Source organism: Pterocles gutturalis, unplaced genomic scaffold (assembly GCF_000699245.1).
Source record: "Pterocles gutturalis isolate BGI_N339 unplaced genomic scaffold, ASM69924v1 scaffold10641, whole genome shotgun sequence".
Classification (NCBI taxonomy): Eukaryota; Metazoa; Chordata; class Aves; order Pterocliformes; family Pteroclidae; genus Pterocles; species Pterocles gutturalis.
In genome coordinates this window covers 38,385-49,278 of record NW_010105532.1, presented here as the reverse complement: position 1 = coordinate 49,278, position 10,894 = coordinate 38,385, and the positions used below count along the sequence as shown (strand labels likewise).

Genomic DNA, 10,894 nt, shown 5'->3' with positions numbered 1-10,894 from the left:
GGTCATCGTTATGATTCCAGTAAGAAAGACACTTAGACTCTGTGTCATTTAAAATGCTTTTATTAGACCTAGTACAATAAAATGAGGATAGGATAGCTAATCTTACATCCTTTTAAATGCTAGGAGCTCCAAGCAGTATAGCATTGAGCAGGATGCCAGCCATGTGCAGGATGAACATAGTGGACACAGTGTAGTTTTATATTTCAAGAACTTAAGTTTTAACTACTGATCACAAATGAAAACACAGTTTTGATAAATGGTATCTTTGGAATTCCATCATTATGAGATCTCAAATGAGCCCTGGTAGTGATTTTTCTAGTTTGTTGTGGTTTTTGTTGTTCTTGTTGTTGTTGTTGTTGTTTGGTTTTTTGTTTGTTTGTGGTTGTTTTTTTTGAAAATAAGTGTCTTGCTAGAAAGTCTAATCTAAGTACAAATGAGGTAGTTTAAACATCTCTATTTGAACTTCAGCTTGTTATCAAGACAAGAACCATCTGGAAAGTTTGAATGCCAAAATAAACAAGTATTTTCAAGGATATTTGTAACTTCCATCACAGTAATTTTTGTTTTGGTATATTGCTGGAAGCTGCTTTCCTAAAATACTTGAAAGCACATAATTAGCAAGTTTTATTCAGCAATATTTTAACTATTGTTGTTATTTTCTACAAATATTATATATGTATATGTTAGTTATAAGATTATTATAAAAACATTAATAAAAATGCATGTTTTTACAAGTATCTACAGTGATATTGTTCAGAAAACTTTGAAATATCTTTATTTTCCTTCTATTTGGTAGTAGAAGTTGTCATTGAGTTAATGAATGACATGGAGACTATGTAGCTCAAAGGACCATCTGAGCACAACCAGCACAACAGAAATAAATCTGTAAAAATAAAGTTATTTGATAAACTTCATTTCAGTCAGTAGAAATTACCTATTTTTCCAGATTAAGAGATCCTTCTAAGAGAAAGAAGCCAAAGAGCTCTGTTATTGCACTAAACCAGTCAAGTGGCAGTAGACAGTTAATCTCTGCTAGACTGAGTCTGACTCTGTTAATAAACTCATTCATAGTGCAATGCAATGTTAAGATGTTACTGCAAATTATGTGACTGCATATAACTTTGAAACAGAAAAGGAGCAAATGTAAAGCAAAGATTATTAGGTTTGAGATGACCATCTCACTTTATTCAAGTCTGTTTCTGATTTCCTTTATATACAAAGAGTTGTAGATAGACCTAAAGAATGTATTAGTTGGCTGCCAGTCCTTTCTTTTTACCAATGTTAATTATTTGTATGGCAAAATAATCTTCACTGGTTTTCTTTTTAAAATTTCCAGTGCTTAAATGCAGAGGTAGTAATGTGCTTCTCAAATAGCTGTGATAGATTGTTAAATCAGATAATCACTAGCCATTCCAATCCATCCATCTCTAATTCAGGATTCCCAGACCAGCTTCTTCTACATGGCCACTGTCCAGGAATTCTGAGCTTGGTGATAGACAAGTAGCTATAAAGGTAATGTATGATCTTTACAGTCCTTGAATCATGATATTAATGTCATGTGAATATTTGAAAGTCCTTTTAAAGAAAATAGGGTCAGTCTGGTAATCTTTTGGCTGCTGTAGGGTCTAACAAATTGTAATCCGTAGCTTCCCTGCCAGAAAATTCCTCAGTAAGCACAAGATAGCCTAAAACGAATCACCAGTAAAGCCTCTCCAAGATACTAATATATGTAGGGTTCTTTTAAGCAGATAATTCTAGCCAAAAAAAAAAATAAAATTCTATTTTCTACCATGTAGTCAAGATTATATAATCTAAAGGCTTCCATATCTTGAAATGTGTGATTTGAGTTAAATGGTCATAGAGAAGCACAGGAAGACAGAACACAAACGAGGTTTAGGATTTCACTAAAAACATAAAGTTCCAACCTAAAATGTTTGTATTAGTTTATACAAATATATCTTTTATAAGTGAATCCAAACAGATTTTTTAATGGATATAAACCCCTTTCAAGATGAATGTGGCACACATTGCAATTTTTTCATGCAATTTTGATGCAATAAATAGTCAAGTCCAAGATTTTTGACTCAGATTCTTAATGTCAGTTTGGGTTGAGAGATGGAATTCCTGAGAAAACACAGGGAAATATTCAGGAGAGCTGAATCACAACTGAAGTTCTGTGCTGGCAGTGACTTGAGCATACAGAAATAGTCATGGACACATCTTTGTGTTTATTGCAGCAGCATGACTAGGCAGAGGTCTGTTTCACCTGTGTATGTAGCAGGACACTTCTCAGGTAGAAGTTGTTCTAATCCTCCAGGGACTGAGAAATTGAAGTAAGAGGGTCTAATACAATTGAGTTTAGAAGGAACCACAGGAGATCACCTAGTCCAACCTCTAGTCTTAGAGTTTATCTTACATAGGTGACTTTTGTTGCCTTGGAGCTTATATGCCTTTCCTCCCCCAGGCCCTGCTATATGTCTGTTTCATTTCACAGTATTGATTCATCTGCCTAAGGGTCAGGTGCTGCCCAAGTTCAACAAGACAGTTAAATAAAATCCTCCCATTGCTTTTCCAGCTTTGAGCTGATAGGGGTACAAACTTCAATCGTCTGCAAGCTGGGGTACCCCTAAGACAAGGGATGATTTTTCAGAGGGTTTGAGCAGAGATGCAGAGGGGTATTTCCACCCTGCACCAAGAGGCAGTGGGGTAGAGGAGAAGAGGGAGGGAGGTGGCAGAACAGCTGCATCAGCTGGAGTTGCCAGGATCAGCTTGCCTAGCAACCCCCCTTCTTAGGCAAGGACATCTAATTCAGTAGCAACAGCAACAGCAGAAGCAGCCCCGAGGCTTGGTGAGCTGGGTGCAAGTTAGGGAGCATGAGAGCTGTCAAAATATCAGCCTTAGGGCTCCGAAGCCTCTTCGGTTTTTTGGTAGGTAAACTAAATAGATCCACTTACCAGAACTTATTCCTGTGGTCTGTGCATACAGAAAGATCTGTATATGGCTTATTGCAATGAGACAGCTATTAATACCAGGCAACTGTTGAATGTTGTATTAGTAATTAGAAAAGAATAGTAATACAAGACAATATTGGAAAAATCAGTTGTATAATTCTGTCTTATTCCATGAATACTGTGTTGAGTAATTGTATAATCCAGTAGAAGATTATCCTCCAATAATATATAGAAAAATAATAGCAGATTATATGAACAGAAACTATTAACTTTTACTAGAAGTCGAATAAGACCAGGGTGCATTATCATGACATATTCTGTTCTGTTCATATATACCCTAGAGTGTATATTTTAATACGTGATTAATATATCTAATGTATATTAGATATACAAGTATGATGTATATTCTGCTACTGTTGCAATTCAATCTGAATGCTATTGTGATGCTGTAGTCTACCTGTAATAGGCTTATGCAATCTTACTATTATTTATAATTATATATTTTAACTTTTATATAATTAACAGTTGTATTGTGTTATTAAAGGTGCAACAAAAAAAATGACTAATTCAAAGAGTTTTGGTGCAAAAGATTAAAAGAAACTGAGCAGTTTAGAGCGGGGGGTGGGGGGGGAGGGGAGAGGTAGTGCCATTTTAAAAGCAAAAAAAAACCTCCTTAAATCAAATGTATTTTTACATGTGGTCCTAGAACTGCCCACTCTTTTGTAGAGAAAACCTTCTGCAATACAAGGATTAGGTAAGTTCCCTCATTGTTTCATGGCTGATTTCTGGATAGACCAAAAAAATATACTGTTTGAATTTGTATACCAGTACGAAGCTATCAGTTTTTGCTCCAGAAGTTGAAGAGAGAGAAATATTCCAGGCTAGAAATACGAACTTTGGAGATGGAACTCATTCTTCCCTTGTTCCCCTGTTGTCTTTTTTTCGGAGTCTATTCATACCCTTTTTTCTTTTTTTTTTGGCAGGTGATATTAGTGGAAGGGTGGCATGATTTAGACAACAAAGACTATGACTGCTGGCCTCTGGAAAAACCAGATGAGTATAACATGCTGGACTGTGGAGGTGAGTTCTAAATCTGCTCGAGAAATATCATCTCTTGCTTTGAGAATGGCTGAAAACCCAAAATTGAAGTACTCAGAATAATACCTAACACATCATGAGTGTTATGCATGGTGCAAAGCATCTGAGTCAGTGACAACCTCTCTTACTGGAGAAATAAGTGAAAGAAAATGACCAAAAGATACTTCAGAGCAATTATGTGTCCAATATTTGTTGGTTCCAAAAGAAGAACTAATAGCAACAGCTGAATCCCTTCCCCCAGAAAGAAATTGAAAACATTTATTTCTCATTAGAAAACCAAATGCAACTTAATCCAAAAAAAAGCAGGCAGACAGCTCTGCATTGCAGCAAATTCTGTTGAGCCATTGCTGAAATTTTGCAGTATCACAAAAGTAAACTGTCTAAACCCTCCAGCCAATAAGCAAAATCACTAGTTACACATGTCATGCTTTTCCCATCTTGCTCAAAACTGTGTTCCATGAGTACTTAAAAAAAAATCTGAGATCTTTAACCACTTATGCCAGTCAGTTCAAAAATTAATTATGGTGCTAATAAAAAATAGAATAATTTTTATGTTGGAAATTGTTTCTTTGAGGTTGAAAATTAAAGAGAAACTGAAATATGTGAAATTCAATTTAAATAGAAGAAAAATATTTTCTACTGTAAGGGTGATCAAACAGCAGAACAGGTTGCCCAGAAAGGTTGTGATTTCTCCATCCTTGGAGATTTTCAAAACCCAACTAGACAAAATCTAGAGCAACCTGCTTTTAGTGACCCTGCCTTGAGCAACACAGGGTTAGAACAAATTATTTCCAGATGTGCCTTCCAATTTCAACTATTCTGTGATTTTGTGACTCTGTAACTGACAAATAGCTGATGTAAAGCAATACTTTTGTTTATGTTGTAAAAGATAAGATCAGAGACAATGTGTTTCAATAGAATTTTTGGAAAAAATGAAAACACCTGAGAAACTAATACTGATAAAACACAGGAAATATACTGCTGGGTCGCACTCTGAGCTCAGTGTTACAGTTAAACATTTACCAAAGAGCTCTATTGGAACAGTGAAATTCAAAGACTATCTAGATGATTGTCAACTAAGACATGCATCCCTGTATGAATTTACTATTACTTTAACATTGAAACAGAGGACTTGTTTAAAGGTGTAATTACTAATAATCAAAGTGTTAACTGAGTACAAGGGAAACTAATATGAGTGGGTTGCTTAATTAACACATACCCTTTACAAACAGTTTTAGAATGAACTCCAAGCTTTATCTTGACTTTCTGTGTAGTTCTTCCTTGTTGTCTTCTGGGCATTGCTAAAAGGAAAGCAAGAGGCATATACTGTAGCCTCATTGCTGTGGACTTAACACAAGATCTTCAAAGCATTTTGATGTGGGTGTATCTATAGTTGAAAGAAGAGTTTTGTTTATCTTTGAGACCTTTAAAGGGAAGTAGAAAGTAATTTAAATGAAATTTATGCTGACCTTTTGCCTTCATTCTCACACATACTCTGAAGCTTAGCTCTCTCTTACCTTTTAGTGCAAATCACATTAGCGATTTTTGTAAAGCTTTCTGTTGTCCATTCTCTCATAGTGTTAGCATTTATGATGAATGTTTACTTTTCAAGGGAGATGTGAAGTCAAGAGGTTATTTTACAATTTGCTTCTTTATCTCTGAAAAGGAATTATGTTTAGGGAAAAAAAATAGCTTCTCTAATGGTGCAAGTGAAGAATACACTTGTAAAAACAACTCCAGAGTAATAAAAGAGTATATAATTGAACAACTACAACAACAAAAAAGTGAGGATCTCTTGAAGGGCAGGCTTACCCATCCTCTGCAGAAGCAATTTAAAACTCCCCAACAAACTGAGAGCTACACACTTGCATGATATAAGTAATTTGATGTGGTGCGAATTAAAACCTTCATCCAACAATATGGTAAGAGGTAGGTGAATGGAGTGGAAAGAATTTGATAGTGTTGTTTAAGAAGATGGATTAAAAACCTCTCCCACCTCTTATCTCACTTCATTCCCAGGCTCAGAGCAGGTAATAAGATGTCCCAGGGAAAGGGGAGATGACTGAGATAAACCATCTTTCCCAGTATGGGTGCGTAAATGGAAAATGACAGAAGTCTGAGTAGCATTCCTTTCACTGTCCTCTGTTCTAAATGTGATACGGTTTTATAAAATGAGAATGCTTTCTTAAATGTATAATTATTAGTATATATAATTTATGTCTCGTGAGGTTAAGGATTTTGACTAAATTTCATGTGTGCAAGCGTTGTCTGTTCTTATTGCATAATGAGGAATGAGGTGTGCCTCCGTGAAAGCAGCCAGAAATGAAGAACAATATTTATTGCTTGATCAAAGAGGAAAGCAAATGTGTCAGGACAAGCAGCACTGCATTAGAGTGGGAGCAAAGTTACTTTAGATAAGATGATGAGTTTTGGTCATATTTGTCCAGTTGTTTGATCTTTTCTCAGTAAATGTCAGAATTGTTCAATTTATATGCATTTGTTTTTACCTGTACAGACACTAAAATGGATGACTGGTTTGGGTTTATGAAAGGCAATAGGAACAATAGATGAAAATCACTATAGAGAAAGTTTTGCATTTGTATGCATCTGTAAAGTAGATGTAGTAAATAATATTGGCCCATGATTGTGTTGCTTTCTAGGTCTGGAGATGGCATGGGTGCAAAGGCCTCCAGAAAAGGCTGTGAGTGGGGAATTCTTCAACGTGACCTATGCAGTCTTTGCTTCAGACAAATTTTATCAATATGCAGTGCAAAATGGAATCCTTTCTCACAGGTATTACCTCCTATAAAAATGCTTTCATGGTCATGAGTATGCGGGGATTCTGTGTGTACATTTTCAGTGACATAATTGGAACACATACCCTGGGGCTCCTTGCTAATTGCTTGCATCTCTTGAGGTCTCTTATAGCTCTGTTTGCCCTGATATTTTCCCCTCTGCAATGGCTTTGCTCTCAGAGCAGCCATCATGGCATGCTTGCCCATATGGTCAAGGATAGGGCACATCGTCCTGTATCTGCATTACTGTCTAAGTGCAACTCTGAACATCACTTCTTGCCTTCTCTACACAAGGAATTAACAACTGAAGTTTAAGCAGGACTCCCAAACTAACTGTCATACTCATTTTAATCACAAGAGTGTTTGAATGCACAATATGAATATGAAAAAGAAGCTGGCCCTTTTGGATCCACTGTGATGAACTTTTGATTTATGTGGGATTGAAATCAGTCCAAAAGCTTTTATATCAACTCAAAGACTGTGTTGGTAACTGTAGACAACAGACATTAAATACAGAATGTTTATGTATACAAGTCCAGATCACTGAAAGGCTCGTACACCCTGATTTTACTCTTTTTTATGTACATAGCAGTTCTCTATCCATACACAGCAATGTCTGGGACAGAGGCTGAAGCTGTATTTCCCCACTTTCTATGCTGTACTTGGTTAGTGTAAGAGATGTTTGTGAAAAACCTGACATTTTTCTCTGCCAGTCTGAGTATTCACATTGCAAAGTTCAAATTGTAAAAGCTGTTATCCAGAGATATACTTTTTCATATTGAAAGATGACCCATAATCCATTTGCAATGGCAAAAAGTTATCGTATTTTGTTCATCTGTGTAGTATGGTTACACAGTTTTGCAAAATTTCTTTATCACATTTTCTGAAATTTGTGGCTAGTACAGTTCCAAGAGCTTAACTATAAAGCAGGATTTTTCCCTGCTTGGAAATGAATCTGTTTTTCTAGCCTTCCCAGGGAGACCCACTCGCTCAAATCAGTAAGGAATTTGGAAAGTTCTGCTCTTTGTGTACTTCTACATATGTTGCACATAGAGACAGATGGCAAATATTTTTAAAAAGATAAATCTATGCTGCAGTTTTTCAAAGGGATCAAATTTGGACCTCATTTTAACGAGGAGACTATCTGGTTGACTCTTAAGCTTACAGTAGCTGACCCAAATATGACTGAGGCTGGCAAGTCCACATATGGGCATCAGCATAATGGTGAAGCCATGATGAAGATATTGAATAAAAAAATACAGAATACAGGCTAAATTTTTAAAAACTGCCATGAAGACAAATACATTATGGAATTAGGCACTGACTTGCTTAAGTATTTTTTTTGACTCCCAGCATGGACTCAAAGGCCAATAGATTTTAGTATTTTATATCTTTGTATGTCTTAGGGATTTAAAAATTTGCTTATCTCAGGTTTCAAGTATGTCTATGCCGTTGTAAATCTGGCCATGAATACAATCTTTGTCAACCTGTTCCCCTAAGTTTGCGTTTATTTCTTACAATACAGTCCTCTGTCTTAAATCTACTCATTACCGATTAGTGCTTCTTTCATTAAAAACAAACTGAAAAAATAAATCCTGGTGTTCTGGCATTGCTTTATAAAGATCCATCACAAGTGCATAACATTTAAACTAAAGCCTACAACTAAGTCTGGTTATATCTACAAGTAAATCATGTTTGTGGAAAATTATTTTTTTTTAAAGCCAAATTTATTAGGGTGATAACCAACTGAGAAAAACAATGGGGAAAAAAGTTTTGCCTCACACATTTCCATGTAACTACATTCATCTTTCAGGTGTGAACTTTCAAAAGGCCCACCTTTTTTGCAGTCTATTCTATGAAAGTCCACTTTTTTTTCTAAATTTTTGATTTGGGGAATTGTATCTGATATTATTGTCCAATACAGTTATTTTCCTTGGCTGTTTGGGTTGTGGAGCAAAGACTGGAGCTGAATTATATGTATGAAGCACACGTGTAGATGAAGGTATATAACGGAAAACGCTGAGAATTAAAGAAGCCAGGTACCCTTATTTCTGATAATAGAAGTAGAATAATGGTATCTTCATCTGTGCCAAATGTAGCAGTGCCAAGTAATCCCAACAGGGGAAAGAAGTGAAGGTTGGTACCTGCTTTCAGCATGGTGTCTGCCAGGATCCCTACAGCATGGCAGTAGACAGTGGTCCAGTTGATAGCAATCTTCATTGCTCTAGGTGTGCTTCAACCAGAAGCAAAACAAAAGACAACAAAATGGTATAACAGTGTTTATTTGACTGCATATGTTTTTGCTGCTAATTTTTCTGTGCAGGATAAAGAACAGGCTCTTGTGCTTGTTGCAGTTTTGGGGAATGAGGAATGAATATAAAATTTTCTCTCTCTCTGTACTGCTTGGCTAGCAATGCTACTGCTGCAAAGGAATTCTGTGAGGAGAATTAATGCCCTGGCAGCTGGAAAGATGCAAATGAGGAGAACTGCTGTGTCTACCACGCCAACACTCACTCCTGTCCTTTGGCCTTCATGGTTAGTATAATGTCCCATGGCAGGGACACCTCCCTCTAGCCCAGGTTGCTCAAAGCCTCACCCAGACTGGCCTTGAACAGCTCCAGGGATGGGGCATCCACAGCTTCTCTCGGCAACCTGTTTCAGTGCCTCACCACCCTCACAGGAAAATTTTTTTCCCCAATATCCAATCTAAATCTACCCTCTTTCAGATTAAAGCCACTACCCCTCATGCTATCACTACACTCACGGATAAAGAGTCCCTCACCATCTCTCCTGTAGCCCCCTTTAAGTACTGGAGGGCTGCTAGGAGATCTCCCCAGAGCCTCCTCCAGGCTGAACAACCCCAACTCCCTCAGCCTGTCCTCATATAGGAGGTGCTCCAGCCCTCTGATCATCTTCGTGGCCCTCCTCTGGACTCACTGGATCCATTCTTAACTTCTCTGCTTGGATCTTCATAAGACCCTGTCCATCTTTGAATCAATATTTAAAATTCTGGCTCTAGCAATACCTTCTGGGACACCTTTTTTTTTTTCCTGTCTGTGAGGTAAGCCTTACCCTTCATAATGGCCTTTATGCAGTTGCCCAGTCTTTCTAGCTGATCTCCCTTCTGGCAGCCTGACACATTCTTCATGATCAGAGTTGGTATAGTAGAAAACCTAGTCTACATATCTTGCTGCTAATTCATGTACCCGTCTGTGTGAAGGCTTCATGTTTCCACGAGAGTTCTAGCTTACTTCTTGACAGTCCCTTCTTAAGGAGCTGTTTTACTAAGGACTCCCTGGGGGCCTTAGCTGATAGCAGGACTTTGGTTTAGAAGAGGAATCCCTGCTGGAACCATCACATCAAAACTTTTTTCTAGAACCATAGTAAAGAACTTCAACATCCCACCACTGTGGTGACTTCTCCGTTATTTCTTACTTTCACAATTAGTTCTGCTTGGAATTAAGATGTGGAAAAGGTGAAAGCATGTAGCTAACGTGCATCATCTGGCTTCCTTGTAATATTGTAATTGTGGCTGTCATACAGCAAGAAGGCTGTGAGTATTGTTGTGTAAGATTGAACATACACTTCAAAGCAAGCTTTTTCCTTATTCAAGAGGATGTTTTATTGTTTTAGTTTGGATTTGGTTTGGGCTTTTTTTGCAGTGTTATGGCTCTTAAAACATTTTATTTTAGTTAACATGAACGCTTTTTTTTTTTTCTTAATTTGGTCTGTGTCTTACAGTGCATTGAAAAGGCCTGAAGAAATATCTATAGTTAGGAGACAGACTTAATCTTTTCAAACAAACAAAACAATGAATAATCTTCAGACAGCGAAAATAATCCTCTGTGGTTGAAACTGCTGGTTACATCTTAACAGCTTTACTGAGAAATAATACTCTGCAAACAGGCACAGAAGAGATGGCTTCTTTCCTCATTAAAGAAAAAAAAAAAAGCTGTTATATCAAAAGTGAAACTGCAATAAAACCCCTTTAGAAAAATATAAAAAGTGGAATATGATTCTCTTTTTGCTTCTAATACAGCAAATCCTGAA

General features: G+C 36.9%; 1 protein-coding gene across 1 annotated transcript in view; it reads left to right on the top strand.

Moving 5' to 3' along the window:
- The first annotated feature begins 2,873 nt into the window (after positions 1-2,873).
- Positions 2,874-10,894, top strand: part of LOC104471925 (atrial natriuretic peptide receptor 2-like) — a 34,452-nt gene continuing 26,431 nt past the window's right edge. The window contains 4 exon segments of the mRNA XM_010087432.1: positions 2,874-2,927; positions 3,935-4,031; positions 6,710-6,842; positions 9,256-9,379. Coding sequence (XP_010085734.1) covers positions 2,874-2,927; positions 3,935-4,031; positions 6,710-6,842; positions 9,256-9,379 — 408 coding nt within the window.